Source organism: Brachyistius frenatus, unplaced genomic scaffold (genome assembly GCF_029030835.1).
Source record: "Brachyistius frenatus isolate BFR_SWC_R1_liver_20210118 unplaced genomic scaffold, ASM2903083v1 Contig_199, whole genome shotgun sequence".
Classification (NCBI taxonomy): Eukaryota; Metazoa; Chordata; class Actinopteri; family Embiotocidae; genus Brachyistius; species Brachyistius frenatus.
In genome coordinates, this window is record NW_027210798.1 from 540,001 (window position 1) to 559,722 (window position 19,722).

Here is a 19,722-nt window from a genome sequence, read left to right on the forward strand (position 1 = left end):
TTAATCCTGCGTGTTGTTTGGTTGCATTAACTGAAACTTTGCAGACCATTATTACACCTCCGGAGACATTATGTAGGAATGTTCTGGACCATCTGGAGACATTATGTAGGAATGTTCTGGACCATCTGGAGATATTATGTAGGAATGTTCTGGACCATCCGGAGACCCGGGTCAGACGGAGGTCACGTACCTGTCCGATGAGCTGCACGATGAAGTCCACCACCAGCTTGGAGTCCTTGTTGAACATGCCCTGCCACAACTTGTCCACCACCCGCTGGGTGAAGTAGAAGACGTTGTTGACCAGGATCTGGTAGCTGCCGCCACTGCTGAGGGGCAGGGAGGCGTCTTCACCTGGAGGAGAAGGAGGAGGAGGAGGAGGAGGAGGAGGAATCCACCTTCATCATCAACGTACTCGTCAGTTTTACATTATGTCATCACACGAATACACAGAACTGAGAGAAAATGAGCTTAATTAGATGTTATTGTGCGACAGATGATAAATAAAAAGCTGAAATATGTTTTTTAACTGACGACAAAGTGCAGAAAATAATCACACTTTTAACATTTGGTAGGGTCTTAGCATTTTTAAGAATATAGTCAAAATATAACAAAAGCAGTCACGGAGAAAACTGGCAGATCTCTGGGCTGCAGACTGAGATCTGCTGACTCATCAGAACATGAAATCAGTTGAACTGTCCTGCAGGTTTATTGGCCTTCAGGAACCAGTTAGATCCTGTTCACCAGAAGATGTGTGTTTAATGTGAAAACCTGGTGGAAACAAACAAACTCCAGCTCTGCCGGACTGGTTCTGTATAAGGTTCTGTGGTTCTGACCTAGCAGGACGTCCGCAGCCAGAAGATGCTCCATGACGCTGTCCAGGATGTTGGACTGAAACTCCTTCTGCTGAGTCCTGGTGGAGCGCTCCGGGGAGGCCTGAAAAAACAAACAAACAAACAAACAAACACAGAGTCAGGTAACAACAATGAAGGTTCCTCCTCATCTAAAATATTAATGACTGGTCTTTAATAAAAAAAAAAGTATCATTAATCCGTTTGTTTGTGATTGTTGTGATCAAAAATATTTGATTTTGCAGCAGATTTTCTCAAAAAATGTCGAGTTTCAAGTGAGTTTTTTTTGCAGTCAAATTGCAGGAATTAGTTGAGAAAGAAGTGTGATTTTTTTTTTAATCACCTCCTAATAAAGGAATAAATCTGTAATCACTTCCTGTGATAATAATCATGCTGCACATCAGAAATATTTTAGTTCTGATCTTCTTTTATGTATTTATTGAACTTAGAGAACCGTGGAGATCAAAGCTCCTAAAAGCTCCTGAAAGGTCTTAAAAGCTTCTAAAAGCTCCTAAAAGGTCCTAAAAGCTGCGTATGTCTCCAGAACAGAGCGTCTGTGACTGGAATATAGAAACAAGGACTACATCAGCTGTCAAAATAAGAGCTTTAGATGCTGTTTAATTCATGTTCATTCAACACATAGACCTGCTGGATGAAACCAACAAAGAGACGTCTCTGACAACTGGACGTGTGGAGAAAACTCATTTAACATCCAGTAATATGGAATCACTTCCTTTGATCACAAACATTTAATCATCATTTTAATGTGAAGAACACATTTCCCACAAACCCCGTCACTTCCTGTTTCTCCTCTTGTTCCTCTTGAGTTTTATTTGGTGATGAAAACAGGAGCAGAGACTTTCTGAGTTATTTTTGTTCATAAAGTGAGTTTTGTTTGAAAAGATTTACTTTATGATGTTAATACTCAAAGATTCTGATGACAAAGTTTTTTTGCAGAAGAATTTAGGGAATTTAAAAAAAAAAAAAATGACAAGCTCCTGCAAATATTGTGAAGTTTTCTTGAATTTGACTTAATTACTGCAATCGGATGGACTGATGAACAGAAGTAACCGCAGCTGATACAGAAATACACATTTGATCTGCGAGTTAAACTGAGTAATAATCAGCTCATCAGTGTCCTGCAGCTGAGATGTCTTCCTTTGGTTTGGACCGGTTGGTCCCGGTCAGCGTGTCGACGAGCGTCCTCACCTCCAGCAGCAGGTCGATGATGGGCGTCTGCTTGCTGGCCGGCGTCATGCAGAGGTTGTCCATGATCAGAACCCTCATGAAGTCGAACACGTACTTCTTGGCCGGGTGGTTGGTCAGAGACGTCTTGGAGCCCACGTTGCAGTACTCCGACTGGCTGCGGTTCATCCCAGAGTCCCCCGCAAAGGCCTTGAACTCCTCGATGGGAGACCCCGCTTCGTCGTCCAAGTCACTGACCTGCAGGTCACCAGGAGGGACATTAATATCATTCATCATCAGGAGGTGCACTAAAAACTACTGCAGTCCTCCAGGAACTCAGCAAAATATGAAAAATCACTTCATTTAATTTCTGTCCCCCAATAACCATAAAACAGGAATTCAGGGACGCGAACACTGTTAAACTCTCAAAAACACACTATTTACACTGGATTTCCATTGATTGCTCTTTTATTAATTCACCATTTTGTATTTTACCATTATAATTTATTAACTGTTGCATATTGTGTTTTAAAAGTATATAAAGCACTTTGTAACTTCTTTTTGAGAAGCAGCATAGAATTAAAGATATTATTATTATTACTATTATTATTATTATTGCAGTGGAGCCTTGTTTTAAAGTTATGACGTAGATATAGTTTAATCAGATGAACAGACGAGTCTTTCACTCGTGGTTAAAGCTGCTCAGGAAGTTTCAGTCTTCGCTGCCCGATGAGAGGAAGCTAAACAGGATCTGCTGAGGGTCACTGATCCATACTTGTGATTAGTGGATCGACTGATGACATTTTCTGCTTGAAGCTGAGAGCTCAGAACAGAAACTCTGAAAAGGAGATGAGAGTGTTGAGACATGAGATCAGTGCAGCAGGTGAAGCTCTGGCAACTCGGGATTCAGATTTCAGTGAAACCCGGACAGACTCACCATCTCGGAGTAGGGCCGGATGTTGAAGGGGAAGACGGAGGCCGCCAGGGCGCAGAGGAACTCGGCGCTGTGCCACATCGGCGCCAGGTCGGGCACGTTGTGGTACAGGTACCGGAAGAACTGCATGAGGGTGACGGGGTACTCCCTGAGCCACGAGCCCTCCTCCTCCGACTGCCATGGCTAGAGGGACAAAGACAGCTGAGGCATCGGCAGTCTGTCGGTTCACATCTCAGACTGGTTCTCAAACTCCTGCAGCAGCAGTCGGTGCCAGACATGAACTCCACTGTAAACTAAACATCTGGAGCATGAACTCTACTCTACATTACATATCGTTACATTACATTACATTTATCTGACTCTTTTATCCAACGACTTACAATCAGTTCATTTCAACCATGAGGGTTCAAAACCAGAACAACAAGAATCAAGAAAATACAATTTCTTCCAGAAAGCCAAACTACAAAGTTCTATCAGTAAGTTCTATTTTAAGATACTAAAGTTCTACTGTTCAAGGTAAAGGAGGAAGAGGTGTGTTTTTTAGTTTGTGGTGGAAGATGTTCAGAGTTTCTGCTTCCTGATGTCGGTGGAGCTCATTCTACCATTTAGGAGCCAGGACAGCAAACAGACGTGATTTAGTAGAGTGTTTAACTCAGTGAGGAGCAACAAGCTGATTGGTAGAAACAGAGTGGAGGGAGGGGCTGGGATGAAGGGTTGGACCATGTCCTGGATGTAGAGAACCTGGGCCAGAACCTAGACCAGAACCTAGACCAGAACCTGGACCAGAACCTAGACCAGAACCTGGACTAGAACCTGCACCTCCTTCTGAGTGAGAAGAGGACGTATTCTCCTGATGTTGTGCAGCATGTATCTACAGGAACGTGTTGTTGCAGCGATGTTGGCAGTAAGAGAGAGTTGACTGTGGAGTGTCTCCGAGGTTCTTATCAGTCAGGGTCGGGATAACAGAGTTGTTGAAGGTAGTAGTCAGGTCGAGGGTGGGAGAGTCTTTCTCTGGAAGGAGGAGCAGTTCGGTCTTGTGGAGGTTGATTTCCAGGTGGTGTGAGGACATCCACTGAGACATGTCAGTCAGACAGGCAGAGATTCATGCTGCTACCTGTGTTTCAGATTCTAAACTAAACATCTGGAACACAGTCTCCCTCTGCCCTCAGAAAAGAGAAGCAGGTTAAAAAATAAAGCTGTTTTTTTCAATTTGTTAAATACTTCGCTCCATAATTTGTTATAAAAAATACACATAACAAATGAGAAGAAAAGATATGACCCGATTAAACAATATTTTGGCATCACTTTTTTTGGGGCGGAAATGAGTTAAATTGCATACTGATTAAATATTCTGACACTAATTGGTTCTCTTGGCGAATTTTTAAGGAAAAATACCACCACATCATGTAGGATCTATGAATCAACATTCCTGAGAAACTGCAGCAGCATTATTTCAAATGGGAATTCTTAATGACAGTATTTGACCTGCAGCCCCAACATCAGAGTGAAATGAAACTGAAACTGAGTTTCTGACCAACAGCTCAGATGACGCTCTGACAGTTTCAGATTGGATTAATGAACACAACCATAACTATCAGCTGCTTTGTGGTTACTGTGAATAGTTAATCGTTGGTGTAGTTGACTCAGTGTGGACACTTGCGGTCATAAAAACAAGAGTGAAGGTTCACTACACTTTAGAACGTTTATTAATTTGTATTTATTATCAGCTGTGTGTGTGTGTGTGTGTGTGTGTGTGTGTGTGTGTGTGTGTGTGTGTGTGTGTGTGTGTGTGTGTGTGTGGTGTTTTGTCCCAGTGCAGGTGGACAGGGCTTCTCACCAGGTTGAGCATGCTGCGCAGCATGGCCAGCAGCAGGAAGGCCGCCTCGGTGCACACGCTGTGGATGGAACCCACCACCGTCCCGCTGGAGGCCGGCAGGCCGAAGATGAAGGTCCAGATGGAGTCCAGGTCAAACTGAGAGGACAGACACACACACTGGGGTCACACACACTACACACACACACAACACACACACACTACACACACACACACACACACACACACACACACACACACACACACACACACACACACACACACACACACACACACACACACACACACACTACACACACGGCCCCTGGCGTCTCATATCTGCACGCTTGCTGTGTAAATCAAAGTGTCTGTGATGCATGTTTGGATAACGGTCCACCTGTGACATTTTCACACATATGAACTGTGAACATGTCAACAAACCAGAGACTGTGGAGTTTATTTTCTAATTTGATTTGGAGCGTATGTGCATGTACAACACGTTTCTAAAACCGTTGGGGCGCTGTGTAAAACGGAAATAAAAACAGAATGCAGTGATTTGCAAATCACATAAATCAATATTTAATTGTCAATAGACCAAAGACAACATATCAAATGTTGAAACTGAGAAATTTTAATGTTTTGTGAAAAATGTTTCTCTCTTTGAATTTGATGGCAGCAACATGTTTACCACTGTGTTTCATCAACACTGATAACAAGCTGGATGGTCCCTCTCCTCTTTAACCTGGAGGATGCAGCGTCCATGATTTCCAAACAGAATCTCAGATTGTGATCCATCAGACCTCAGGACAGTTGTCCACTTCACCTCAGTCCATCTTCAATGATCTCGGTCCAGAGAAGGCGGCGGTGTTTCTGGATCATGTTTCTATCTGGTTTCTTCTTTGGAGAGTTTTAACATCATTTGTGGACGCAGCGATGAACTGTGTTCACAGACGATGGTTTTCACAAGTGTTCCTGAGCCCATGTAGTGATTTCCACTCCAGAATAGTGTGTTTTTAATGCAGTGCTGCCTGAGGGCCCGAAGATCACCACCATCCAATATTGGTTTCCAGCCTTGTCCTTTGTGTTCAGGGATTTCTCCAGATTCTCTGAATCTTTTAATGATATTATGAACCGTAGACGATGAAATCCACTAATTCTTTGTAGTTTTACGTTGAGGAACATTATTCTTAGATTGTTGAACTATTTTCCAACACAGTCTTTCAGAGTGGTGAACCTCTCCCCATCTTCACTGCTGAGAGACTCTGCCTCTCTGAAATCATCTTTTATACCCAATCATGTTACTGATCTGTTGCCATGGTAACTTGATTAGTTGTCAGATATTTCACCAGGCGTTTTTTTTTTTTTGCGTTACACAACTGTTCCATCTTTTGTTGATCCTGTCAACTTTTTGGAGATGTGTTGCTGCCATCAAATTCAGAATGAGCAGATATTTTTCCTAAAACAACTGAATTTCTCCGTTTCAACATTTGAAATGTTGTCTTTGGTCTACTTTCAATTAAATATGAGTTGATGTGATTTGCAAATCATCAGAATCCGTTTTTATTTACATTTTACACAGCATCCCAACTATTTTGGAAACGAGGTTGTACATGTAAATCCACAGAAACATTTATTAATTATTTTTGACAGATCATATTAACAGAAACAGAAATATTTGTTTCTTTAGTAGAGAAGAACAAAGAAGGTGGGTATACTAACATGTACCTGCAGGCTGTCTGGCAGCTCGGTGACAGGCTGCTGCAGGAAGAGGGCCATGAGCAGGAAGTAGAGCTCGGGCACGTTGGTGTGTTTGGGCAGCAACGTCTGCAGAACAGGGAATCCTGGGAAATGACACGCGTCCCGGTTGATCTCCCGTAAGGTGGAGCGTCCTCCGGCGCTGCGGCCCACGTTGAAGCCTGAAGAGGACAAAGGGAGGAGTGAGTGTTCAGGACACCGTGTGGAGATTAAATATGAGCACAAACACCTTCTGACTACAGGAACCAGCTGCTGGACCTGGTGGGGCTTTAAAGGAGCAGCATTATGGAGAGAGGGGGGGGGGGGGGGGGGGCAGCAATGACCTGACTGGAATCATCTGAACCAACTAAAGACAAACTAAAACCTGACAGCTCACATCCCGGTCGGTACTGTCAATAAAAGCAGAAGCAACGGTTCTCAACCTGGAGGCTTTGGTTCGTTTCACGGCAGCAAATCAGAGTTTGAACTCTCAAGAGTGATTTTAAAACAGTGAGGAGGTTGAAAACCGTTGAGTCAGGAGGAACTACGACGGCAGCAGCAGGGAGAGCAGGAGGCAGAAGACGAGAGCACCAACCCTTGGCTGTGCGGCGCACAAACTGTGCAGCTCTCTGTTTACTGAACGAAGGCCAGCTCCGACGGAAAGCGTTGCTGGCGTGCGGAGAGGCGTCTGCTGAGCCGTGTTAACAACATACATGTTTACTGCACGCCTCTAAAGACTTCCACTTCTTCACGTTTACCCAAAGTCCAACAAACTGAGACCCGGCGTGAAATAATGTGCTCCGGATGTTGTTGAAGGCTGCGCCACTCACCCAGCACCGTGCCGATCTTGTTGGTGAGGACGGCGTCGGTGTGGTCCAGCCAGCCGCCCCCACACAGGCCCTCCTTGAAGCGGTTGAGGATGGACTGGTTGGACAGCAGCACCACCAGGATCCACAGAGCGGCCGTCACCGTGCTGGAGTGCAGATGTTCCTCCATGAACATCAGGAGCCAATCGAAGCCCAGCGTCCGCACCAGCTCCTCGCAGGCCCTGCAGGGAGACGGGGACCAGACGTTGGGCTCCATTATCATCTTCTATCAAACATTAGTGTCTGTCTGCAGTCACTGAGGATGTCAGTTTGGAGTATTTATATGAAGTCTAGATTCAATCACAGCTGGAAACATCCTACATCACTTTTTAATGCTAAAATCATAGAAAGATTCAGGATCATTAACATTTGGCTCTTTTTCAGGAATAAATGGACATCATGAATTCTTCTTATTATTATTGTCTTTTGGAGCTTTCAGATACGCGAGAGGACGGCTGTCTTACTGGGCGTTAACGGTGCACTTCTCCTTGGTGGTGAAGAGCAGTCGGAGCAGGTTGTCCAGCAGGCGATTCCTCAGCAGGATGAGGTTGGCTGACAGGAGGCCGCCGAAATCTTCATCGTTACCTGGAGACACGAGGAAGTTTTCATGAGGAAATGTTCAGGTCAGAAGAAGCAGCAGCAGGTCCTTCTCTCAGCTGGAACAAACAAACGTCATTCAAGATCCACATTAACAAGAAGGTCACCTCCATCGATCTTCTCCTCGTTATTGATTTCCATGACAACAAACTTCTCGCACACGGCAAACGTGGGCAGAGTGGAGGAGATGAACTGGCCGAACCTGCGAGGTGAAAAACAAGAGTTTTTAAAGTGCTGTTGTGTCCAGAGGACTGTCGTGTCAGTTGTGTCCAGAGTTTTAAAAGTCCTGTTGTGTGAGTTGTGTCCTCAGTATTTATAGGACACTGGTATGAGTTGTGTCCAGAGTTTTTACAGTACTGTCATGTAAATTGTATTCATAGTTTTAAAAGTCATGTTGTGTGAGTTGTATCCAGAGTTTTTAAAGTCCTGTTGTTAGTTGTACACAAAGTTTTTAAAGTCCTGTGGTATGAGTTATGTCCAAAGTTTTTAAATTCCTGTTGTGTGAGTTGTATTCAGAGTTTTTAAAGTCCTATGGTGTGAGTTGTATTCAGAGTTTTTAAAGTCCTGTTTATAAGTTGTACACAGAGTTTTTAAAGTCCTATGGTGTGAGTTGTATCCAGAGTTTTTAAAGTCCTGTTTATAAGTTGTACACAGAGTTTGTAAAGTCCTATGGTGTGAGTTGTGTGCGTGTGTGTGCTCACCGCAGCAGGTCGTATGGGTTGGGGAAACCTTGCAGCAGCAGGCTGAGCACGTTGCTGATGGCGGCCACGGTGGGCTGAGACAGAGAGGAGTCCCTCAGGGTCAGCAGCAGTCGGGGGATCAGCTGGAACTCCCTCAGTAGTTTGGCATTTTTAGCCGCCTCGCTGTTCAACAGAGTCACAGTTCAATGAGAGTTTAACTTCTTTGGCAAAATAATAACGACTGCAGTAAACAACATCATCACTGTTCTCCACCCATCTGTTTTTTTGTTCAGAGAAATGAACGGTGACACTTGCCTGGATTCTGTCAGCAGCTCTATGAAATGCTCGAACAGAGACAGATGGAGCTCGTAGGGAGCGTGGAGCCACACCTGAGGAGAAACACACAGCACCAACACAACCGGTTTAGTTTGGCAGCACAAACTGCTGGCAGCGAGAGGCGGCGTCTTCACGGAGGCTTCCAGTTTCTTCAAGGATCAACGGCACGGCGGCCAGAGCGTCTGAAAACACACCAGCAGCTCTGAGGCTTCATCACATCTGTCACAGCTCACCTCAAAGTCACAGAGCAGGTCCTGGAAGGCGGTGGAGTTGGGGATGATGGAGGTCTCGTGGCCGCTGTCCACGGTTCCCACCAGAGAGAAGGTGAGGTGGAGGATGTGACTGTTGAGCAGCGAGCGCTTCTTCTTCAGCAGCATCGCTAGCAGCTGCAGTGGAGAGAAAAAATAATCTAAATCACAGCGCTTTCATCACAGTATCAGATCATTACTTTGTGATTGTGAAGTCACAGAGATTAAACATGCACACACTCACATCATAAATCAGTTATGTTGTGATTGAAATTTTTTTTCATTTTGCAGCGGATTTCCTCAAAATGTTTTCACTTTCTTTGATAATAAAGATTTCATTAGATCATTTTAATGTGAAGACCACATTTCCCACAAACCCTGTCACTTCCTGTTTCTCCTGTGGAGGTGTGTCCATGTGACAGGTGTGTGTGTGGAGGTGTGTCCATGTGTCAGGTGTGTGTGTGGAGGTGTGTCCATGTGTCAGGTGTGTGTGTGGAGGTGTGTCCATGTGTCAGGTGTGTGTGTGGAGGTGTGTCCATGTGTCAGGTGTGTGTGTGGAGGTGTGTCCATGTGTCAGGTGTGCATGTGTGTGTCCCACCTGGTAGCCTTTGATGCGCTCCATCTCCTTACTGGCCAGCGGGTTGCTTTTCACAACACACACCAAAGCTTTGACGGCCGCATACAGCCCCTCCACATCCGATGCCATGGCAACCAAACCCAAGATGGCGGCGGCCCCTCCGACGTACTGCAGGTTGTTGGCCACAGGTTTGGGAACGAAGGCACGAACACCTGAAGGCGAGAGAAGCAGGGTGTGTTTGAGTCAGGAGGCACCGTGGTGCTGATGGTACCAGGAGAACTTTCCCAGGCGGGTTTACCTAAATATCCGATGACAGCGGCGCCAATGGTGCGAGCCGGTCCGTTCAGGTGACCGGCAGCGTTATGAATCAGCTTCACCGGCGTGGCATTTTCATGAGAGGACACGGCAAGCTACAGAGACGAGGAGGGAAGACGATGTGTGAAATAACTCACACCAGAAAGGACCATCATCATCTCCCCAATCTGACTGTTGGCTGGTCAGTCACATGCTCAACTAATAAAGCTGCAGGTTTGGATGAAGATCTGAACGTTATAAATAGTCAATGAATGGTTCTCTCTGTGTGTTGTGTCTCTCTGTGTGTTGTGTCTCTCTGTGTGTTGTGTCTCTGTGTGTTGTGTCTCTCTGTGTGTTGTGTCTCTGTGTGTTGTGTCTCTCTGTGTGTTGTGTCTCTGTGTGTTGTGTCTCTGTGTGTTGTGTGTCTCTGTGTGTTGTGTCTCTGTGTGTTGTGTGTCTCTGTGTGTTGTGTGTCTCTGTGTGTTGTGTGTCTCTGTGTGTTGTGTGTCTCTGTGTGTTGTGTCTCTGTGTGTTGTGTCTCTCTGTGTGTTGTGTCTCTGTGTGTTGTGTCTCTGTGTGTTGTGTCTCTCTGTGTTGTGTGTCTCTGTGTGTTGTGTGTGTGTGTGTGTGTGTGTGTGTGTGTGTGTGTCTCTGTGTGTGTGTGTCTCTGTGTGTTGTGTGTCTCTGTGTGTGTGTCTCTGTGTGTTGTGTGTCTCTGTGTGTTGTGTCTCTGTGTGTTGTGTGTCTCTGTGTGTTGTGTGTCTCTGTGTGTTGTGTGTCTCTCTGTGTGTTGTGTGTCTCTGTGTGTTGTGTCTCTGTGTGTTGTGTGTCTCTGTGTGTTGTGTGTCTCTGTGTGTGTGTGTCTCTGTGTGTTGTGTGTCTCTGTGTGTTGTGTCTCTCTGTGTGTTGTGTGTCTCTATGTGTGTTGTGTGTCTCTCTGTGTGTTGTGTCTCTCTGTGTGTTGTGTCTCTGTGTGTCTCTGCGTGTTGTGTGTCTGTGTGTTGTGTCTCTGTGTGTGTGTGTGTGTGTGTCTCTGTGTGTGTGTGTTGTGTGTCTCTGTGTATGTGTGTCTCTGTGTGTTGTGTGTCTCTGTGTGTGTGTGTGTGTGTGTTGTGTGTCTCTGTGTGTGTGTGTGTGTGTGTGTGTGTGTCTCTGTGTGTTGTGTGTGTGTGTGTCTGTGTGTGTGTGTGTCTCTCTGTGTGTGTGTGTGTGTGTGTGTGTGTGTGTGTGTGTGTGTGTGTGTGTCTGTGTGTGTGTGTGTGTGTGTGTGTGTGTGTGTGTGTGTGTGTGTGTGTGTGTGTGTGTGTGTGTGTGTGTGTGTGTGTGTGTGTGTGTGTGTGTGTGTGTGTGTGTGTGTGTGTGTGTGTGTGTGTGTGTGTGTGTGTGTGTGTGTGTGTGTGTGTGTGTGTGTGTGTGTGTGTGTGTGTGTGTGTGTGTGTGTGTGTGTGTGTGTGTGTGTGTGTGTGTGTGTGTGTGTGTGTGTGTGTGTGTGTGTGTGTGTGTGTGTGTGTGTGTGTGTGTGTGTGTGTGTGTGTGTGTGTGTGTGTGTGTGTGTGTGTGTGTGTGTGTGTGTGTGTGTGTGTGTGTGTGTGTGTGTGTGTGTGTGTGTGTGTGTGTGTGTGTGTGTGTGTGTGTGTGTGTGTGTGTGTGTGTGTGTGTGTGTGTGTGTGTGTGTGTGTGTGTGTGTGTGTGTGTGTGTGTGTGAGAGAGTGTGTGTGTGTGTGTGTGTGTGTGTGTGTGTGTGTGTGTGTGTGTGTGTGTGTGTGTGTGTGTGTGTGTGTGTGTGAGTGTGTGTGTGTGTGTGTGTGTGTGTGTGTGTGTGTGTGTGTGTGTGTGTGTGTGTGTGTGTGTGTGTGTGTGTGTGTGTGTGTGTGTGTGTGTGTGTGTGTGTGTGTGTGTGTGTGTGTGTGTGTGTGTGTGTGTGTGTGTGTGTGTGTGTGTGTGTGTGTGTGTGTGTGTGTGTGTGTGTGTGTGTGTGTGTGTGTGTGTGTGAGTGTGTGTGTGTGTGTGTGTGTGTGTGTGTGTGTGTGTGTGTGTGTGTGTGTGTGTGTGTGTGTGTGTGTGTGTGTGTGTGTGTGTGTGTGTGTGTGTGTGTGTGTGTGTGTGTGTGTGTGTGTGTGTGTGTGTGTGTGTGTGTGTGTGTGTGTGTGTGTGTGTGTGTGTGTGTGTGTGTGTGTGTGTGTGTGTGTGTGTGTGTGTGTGTGTGTGTGTGTGTGTGTGTGTGTGTGTGTGTGTGTGTGTGTGTGTGTGTGTGTGTGTGTGTGTGTGTGTGTGTGTGTGTGTGTGTGTGTGTGTGTGTGTGTGTGTGTGTGTGTGTGTGTGTGTGTGTGTGTGTGTGTGTGTGTGTGTGTGTGTGTGTGTGTGTGTGTGTGTGTGTGTGTGTGTGTGTGTGTGTGTGTGTGTGTGTGTGTGTGTGTGTGTGTGTGTGTGTGTGTGTGTGTGTGTGTGTGTGTGTGTGTGTGTGTGTGTGTGTGTGTGTGTGTGTGTGTGTGTGTGTGAGAGTGTGTGTGTGTGTGTGTGAGTGTGTGTGTGTGTGTGTGTGTGTGTGTGTGTGTGTGTGTGTGTGTGTGTGTGTGTGTGTGTGTGTGTGTGTGTGTGTGTGTGTGTGTGTATGTGTGTGTGTGTGTGTGTGTGTGTGTGTGTGTGTGTGTGTGTGTGTGTGTGTGTGTGTGTGTGTGTGTGTGTGTGTGTGTGTGTGTGTGTGTGTGTGTGTGTGTGTGTGTGTGTGTGTGTGTGTGTGTGTGTGTGTGTGTGTGTGTGTGAGTGTGTGTGCGTGTGTGTGTGTGTGAGTGTGTGTGTGTGTGTGTGTGTGTGTGTGTGTGTGTGTGTGTGAGAGTGTGTGTGTGTGTGTGTGAGCGTGTGTGTGTGTGTGTGAGTGTTTGCGAGTGTGTGTGTGTGTGTGAGTGTGTGTGCGTGTGTGAGAGTGTGTGTGTGTATGTGTGTGTGTGAGAGAGTGTTTTTGCATGTGTGTGTGTGGGAGTGTGTGTGTGTGTGTGTGAGCGTGTGTGTGCGTGTGTGAGAGTGTTTGCGAGTGTGTGTGTGTGTGTGAGAGTGTGTGTGAGTGTGTGTGTGTGAGAGTGTGTGTGAGAGTGTGTGTGTGTGTGAGAGTGTGTGTGAGAGTGCACTTACATTTATAAATAGAGTCGGTCATAGAAACAGAATCTTTTGTGTGTATTTATTAATTATTTAAGATAGAAATCTTTCTTCTCCAAACTTTGCTGGACTGAAAACATAGCACTCTGACATGAAGTCATGATGTCATGAAGTCATGAAGTCATGAAGTCATGATGTCATGAAGTCATGAAGTCATGATGTCATGAAGTCATGAAGTCAGTTAAATCCACTCTTTGTACAATTGATGTTGTTTGTTTTAATAATTTCAGTCATTATTTGTTTGTAGAAGCATGAAGGTGAAAATGATTCATTCATGAAGTTACTGGTTTCTGATACTCGTGTGTTTCTCCTTTGATTGACACGTTTGCAGACGAGTTTTCTTTTCTTCTATCTTTCTTTATGAAGGAGTCCTCCCTTTCCCGCCCCGCTGATGTTGATGAACAGTGACAGGGTTGCTCGGCTGAGTCTGACCTGCTTGGCGATGGCTTTGCTGTCCAGTTTGTTGTAGACCTTCCTGATCTTGGCGACAGTGAGGGTGGAGACAGACAGCGCGCAGAGACTGAAGGACACCTTCTCCTCCGGGACCAGCGCCACCGGAGACGTCGGGGCCACCTCCGTCTTTGAGTCTTTACCTGACGCGAAGGAGAGCGAGCAACACAGCCAGTAAAAATATTAACATATAGAAAAGACAGGTTTATAAAAATAAACACAACACTTGTTCAGATTGGTCACGAGTTGAACTAAAAATATTCAAAGACTTCTTTTATGCACACAAAAGGTTTATTCCTCTCTTCAGACTGCTCACAACAGAAGGCCACTGCACACCCTGTAGAAGCATGCTGAGGACTCACAGGGCAGGTAGACGGCCTGGAAGCTGCCCACGAAGTTGGGCCCGAGCTCGTAGACGGCGGCAACGCTGGCGGCGGGAAGGACCTCCTCCAGGAAGTGACTCGGCCCCAGACGCCACACCAGGCTGGAGAGCTGGCGCTGGGCCGGGGGCGTCCCCACGTAGCCGTACACGGTGCTCAGCACCGGGGGGTTGGTGGAGCCGGAGCCGCCCGGGGCGCTATGGATGTAGTGGAGCTAGAGGAGGGGGCAGGGGGGAGGGTTATTGTTGAGGTTAAACATTCATGTTGTATCTTGTTTTTTTCAGGACAGTCTGGACTTTCCAAATCTTTCATCATTTCATTTGATAATACTTTAAGATTTCTAATATGAGAAATTTATATAAAGGAAATAAATGATTTCATATCATGAAATTGTAATGTTTTGATGTATCTCACCATAAAATATAGTCAGTAGAGAGATATCTGTTAATAGTTGTGTAGAGCAGATTGTGTAGAATCTGTTAATATCTGAACCATGTTTGTCACTGCATGACTCAGCAGTTTGAAGAAATATGAGCTGAGTTCCTGACGGAAAATTAATGTCCTGAATGAGTGGGGGGGCCCAAACAGGGACTCCCAGTCAGGACATCCGGCCCTGTGATGTGCTGATGACTCAGCTGTAGTGGAGGACCACTCATACTTTATTATTATTATTGTTTACGAAGGGGGATGTGATGTCGGCTCTCTGTTGGAGACCGTTCGGAGGTCTGTGATGGACGCAGAGCTTCATGCAGAGGAACGACGACACGACTTCACCGCCGGTTCTCTGCGGCGCTGCGTCACAGACGAAGCAGCGACGTCGTCGTGGAGATCGAGGCGTGCGGTTTTATGGGATGTCTGCTGCATCGCTGTGATAAACGCTCGCTGAGCCGTTCAACCGAGAAGGAGAGGAAGGAACTGGAACGCAGCGTTAACGTAGCTGCAGAATAATGATGTGAAAGTCGGAGTGGAAACGTAGAAGTCGTGTTTTAGTGAACGACGCCAGCTGATCGATCACAGATCTGATATGAAGATCTCAGATACGTTCACAGCTTTGATGTTTGAAACTGTTTCTGACATTCAGGACAAAACGTCGAAGAAAAATCTAAATCACCACAGGATCAAGTCATAGTGAAGAAGTGTGTGTGTGTGTGTGTGTCACTGAAACCACAAAACACATGTCAGCTGTGTGATGTTGCAGCGTTGTGAAGATCATGTGATCACCGACGGTCTGGACTGATATCAAACCAGCTGGAGGCTCCGATCCAAACACAAAGATATCGATCTGATGGAGATCAGTTATTTATCATCATTACCAGGCGGGGACATGAGAGCAGCTTCTCTCTGCTTCCTGTCGCCAACATCTTTAAAGTAAATACGCTGCTCTGCTCTGAGAGCAACTCAGGAACCCATGAAGAGAACAAGTTTGAACCAGTTCCTCATCCGGGTTTCATCATCCTGCCGCTCCGTGCACGTCTCCGTCTCCGTGCACGTCTCCGTCTCCATGCACGTCTCCGTGTCCGTGCACGTCTCCGTCTCCGTGCTGCGGTACATGCACGTACACCAGCAGTAATCTCCAGTGAACATGTGTGTATTTCAGGTGTGTATTTCATGTGTGTGTATTTCAGGTGTGTATTTCATGTGTGTGTATTTCATGTGTGTATTTCATGTGTGTGTATTTCAGGTGTGTATTTCATGTGTGTATTTTATGTGTGTATTTCATGTGTGTATTTCATGTGTGTGTATTTCAGGTGTGTATTTCAGGTGTGTATTTCATGTGTGTATTTCAGGTGTGTATTTCAGGTGTGTATTTCAGGTGTGTATTTCATGTGTGTATTTCAGGTGTGTATTTCAGGTGTGTATTTCAGGTGTGTATTTCATGTGTGTATTTCAGATGTGTATTTCAGGTGTGTATTTCAGGTGTGTATTTCAGGTGTGTATTTCAGGTGTGTATTTCAGATGTGTATTTCAGGTGTGTATTTCAGGTGTGTATTTCAGATGTGTATTTCAGGTGTGTATTTCAGATGTGTATTTCAGGTGTGTATTTCAGATGTGTATTTCAGGTGTGTATTTCATGTGTGTATTTCAGATGTGTATTTCAGGTGTGTATTTCAGGTGTGTATTTCAACACATTGAAGGCTTCACCTTCTCTGACGGTGTTGAAGAGATGAATCTCTGGTGAAATCAACAGCCTGACTGGGAAATCTTTAAATTGCACTCAACTAAAAATGGTTGATTATTTCCGTGACGTTTTTATCCAAACAGAAGTTTCTCTCTTCTAGTTCAGTGCAGATGTCAGACAGGTGTGACGTCATCCATAACTCCATGTTTACCTTGACGGTGCTGACCAGCGTCCCGTCCAGGTACAGCGTGGCCATGCTGTTCTTCAGCATGCCTTTGCTCATCACCAGCAGCAGGTGGTGCCATTGGCCCTCCGCGATCAGCTCGCCGCAGCGGAACCGAGCACAGCAGGGCAGGATCTCATAGAAGGAGGCCTCCTCACTGGACTCATCGGCTGCTTGGTGGGGGGAGAGGAGGAGGAGGAGGGGGGGCAGTGAGTCAGACGGTTTCAGGGAAGTAAAAACATGAACTGAGCGAGAGGAACATTTTTCAGCTGTTATACTAAAGATATTTCATGTTTTTACTACTTTTAATATGACCAAGAAAATATTTTCAAAAGGTTCAAACACAAAATCAAAAACCAACACATAAAACAATATTATGTTATTATATATAACAACATATGAATGATTTCTTGGCTGAGAATATACACTGAATAACACCATCTTCAACGACTACAGCTCGCTCTATCAGCAGCCACTCTGTGACTGTATGTCACATTAAAAGTTGCCTCCAGTCTGTAAACGTGTTTCCTTCAGTGACTCAACAGAGCTGAACGCTGATTGAAGCAACGATGATTTGTGATCAAACAAGTTACCATCAAATAAAACATGTCATCTACATGTGTTCATATTGTGGAGCAATTCACTCTAAAATATAAAACTCTTTGTTAGTGATCTCTGTTTCCATGACAACACATGGGGTATAACTGACAACTGGAAAACAATCAGTCATCTCAGCAGACTCTTATGTAACGTAGGTAATGTTTACTACTCCAGGAAGTAGTCCGACCCTTAGCAACCACCTAGCAACAGAGGATTTCTAGTCTCCAACTGAATAAATACAGAAAAATAGAAACACTAAACTGATCAGCTAGTTCAGTCTGGTTGGAACAAAGATATCTGATGAACAAAGATATCTGATGAACAAAGATAATCTGATGAATAAAGATATCTGATGAACAAAGATATCTGAAGAACAAAGATATCTGATGAACAAAGATATCTGATGAACTAAGATATCTAATGAACAAAGATATCTGACGAACAAAGATATCTGACGAACAAAGATATCTGACGAACAAAGATATCTGACGAACAAAGATATCTGACGAACTAAGATATCTGACGAACAAAGATATCTGACGAACTAAGATATCTGATGAACAAAGATAATCTGATGAATAAAGATATCTGATGAACAAAGATATCTGAAGAACAAAGATATCTGATGAACAAAGATATCTGATGAACAAAGATATCTGATGAACAAAGATATCTGACGAACAAAGATATCTGACGAACAAAGATATCTGACGAACAAAGATATCTGACGAACTAAGATATCTGACGAACTAAGATATCTGACGAACAAAGATAATCTGACGAATAAAGATATCTGATGAACAAAGATATCTGAAGAACAAAGATATCTGATGAACAAAGATATCTGATGAACAAAGATATCTGATGAACAAAGATATCTGATGAACAAAGATATCTGACGAACAAAGATATCTGACGAACAAAGATATCTGACGAACAAAGATATCTGACGAACAAAGATATCTGACGAACAGAGATATCTGACGAACAAAGATATCTGACGAACAGAGATATCTGACGAACAAAGATATCTGACGAACAGAGATATCTGACGAACAAAGATACCTGATGAACAAAGATATCTGATGAACAAAGATATCTGACGAACAAAGATATCTGACGAACAAAGATATCTGACGAACACAGATATCTGACGAACAAAGGTATCTGATGAACAAAGATATCTGACGAACAAAGATATCTGATGAACAAAGATATCTGATGAACAAAGATATCTGATGAACAAAGATATCTGATGAACAAAGATATCTGATGAACAAAGATATCCATGTTCTCATGTGTTTTAACATTTTAGCTCCGTGTCATGTGTTCAAACCAAACCGGTCCAGCTAGCCTCCTCTAGGACTGTAAGTGCGTGACTATCCGTGGTGTTACGGTACGGGTGCTCGGAGCGACCAAAAAGGACCAAAAGAGACCCGACTTCACCAAATGGGTCATTTAATAGAACTATAACAAGTAGAAACTACATTATATTACATAGTATATGAAACTCTATTCTAATTCTATTTTCCCATTGAGGAGGTGGAGGGATATTTCTAGTGATGAGCAGGATGTGTTGTCATGGTGATTTGTTACAGATGTACAGTTGACCAATCAGATCTCTGGGGGCGGAGCTACTGGTTGTAGAATCATTGTGATGCATTGTGGATGTTATGACTCACAGTACGTCTGCAGCAGCTCCTCCTTGGTGGAGACGGTGAGCGAGTGGTCTTTGGCCGACAGCACGACGGCCAGGCAGACGTAGTGCTGCTCCGAGGACGTGGCCCGACGCACCACCGTCAGGAGGCGCACCGGGTGGGCCTGGGGAGCCGCGCTGAACCGCTCCACGCAGAACCAGGTGGAGTAGCTGAGGCCCGACGGAGGAGGAAACAGGCGCTCCCCTGGAGGAGACGGAGGAGGACCATTAGAGTCAGCAGGAGGTGCAACTATCTCTTAATATATCACAGGTTCAGACTGTTTGTGTCTCTGGAAGGCAGGTTACACTTTCATCCTGGACGTTAGGAGATCAGTTATTATTTCCTCCGTGTAACTCCTGCAACACTGAACGGTATCACTGCTCCTCTCAGGACACCACGCTGGCAATCTGCTCCTCCTCCTCCAGATTAAAGTCAATGTTTCCTGACTACAGTTCATCCCTGCCTGAACAGAGCATTCATTGAGCTGGTTTTATGAGTCACAGCTGCTTGACTTGAACAGTTTCATCTTTTCATCTTCAATACTGTGCTCGTCTCTTTTAATGTGACATAAATCACTTCTTATCCCATCTGTAAAAACTTTTTCTCTTCAGACGATCATCTTTTAATTGTACTTTCCACATGTCTGTAATTGTTTGTATCTGTGGTGAATAAACCAAAGTTATGTCATGTTTATTTACACAGCTTTTAATCAGACGCTAAATGAAATGGAGCCTGGAGGGCAGAACGAAGCAGACAGTGTGTTGTGTTACACAACACTGAAATATAAAGGCAGAAATAAGTGAGCACGCCGTCTGATCTGCAGCTCAGTGAAACAACACCTCAGGAACAAAACGTGACGCAGCCTCAGGATGGAGACGGTTATCAGACCGGACGAATTAAAACCGTCGGAGGAGGAAACATAATTCAACAAGATGGAGAAAAAGCTGCAGTTGAAGAGCAGCTGAGCTCAGACGGTGTGTTGAGGAAG

General features: G+C 45.0%; 1 protein-coding gene across 6 annotated transcripts in view; it reads right to left on the reverse strand.

Annotated features, from left to right (window-relative positions):
- The window catches only part of wdfy3 (WD repeat and FYVE domain containing 3), a 110,310-nt gene that overhangs the window by 29,877 nt on the left and 60,711 nt on the right, over nucleotides 1-19,722 (reverse strand). For 4 of the 6 annotated variants that reach the window (XM_069718776.1, XM_069718774.1, XM_069718777.1 and 1 more), the window contains 18 exons: nucleotides 18,720-18,938; nucleotides 16,426-16,610; nucleotides 14,078-14,309; nucleotides 13,698-13,858; nucleotides 10,117-10,228; nucleotides 9,840-10,030; nucleotides 9,227-9,379; nucleotides 8,973-9,046; nucleotides 8,679-8,840; nucleotides 8,085-8,179; nucleotides 7,845-7,965; nucleotides 7,345-7,562; nucleotides 6,500-6,696; nucleotides 4,805-4,939; nucleotides 2,971-3,150; nucleotides 2,058-2,291; nucleotides 834-933; nucleotides 191-351 (listed from right to left, as the gene is read on the reverse strand). In XM_069718776.1, coding sequence (XP_069574877.1) covers nucleotides 191-351; nucleotides 834-933; nucleotides 2,058-2,291; nucleotides 2,971-3,150; nucleotides 4,805-4,939; nucleotides 6,500-6,696; nucleotides 7,345-7,562; nucleotides 7,845-7,965; nucleotides 8,085-8,179; nucleotides 8,679-8,840; nucleotides 8,973-9,046; nucleotides 9,227-9,379; nucleotides 9,840-10,030; nucleotides 10,117-10,228; nucleotides 13,698-13,858; nucleotides 14,078-14,309; nucleotides 16,426-16,610; nucleotides 18,720-18,938 — 2,930 coding nt within the window. The remainder of the gene's footprint in view (nucleotides 1-190; nucleotides 352-833; nucleotides 934-2,057; nucleotides 2,292-2,970; nucleotides 3,151-4,804; nucleotides 4,940-6,499; nucleotides 6,697-7,344; nucleotides 7,563-7,844; nucleotides 7,966-8,084; nucleotides 8,180-8,678; nucleotides 8,841-8,972; nucleotides 9,047-9,226; nucleotides 9,380-9,839; nucleotides 10,031-10,116; nucleotides 10,229-13,697; nucleotides 13,859-14,077; nucleotides 14,310-16,425; nucleotides 16,611-18,719; nucleotides 18,939-19,722) is intronic. The other 2 variants (XM_069718773.1, XM_069718775.1) reach the window with 2 other exon arrangements.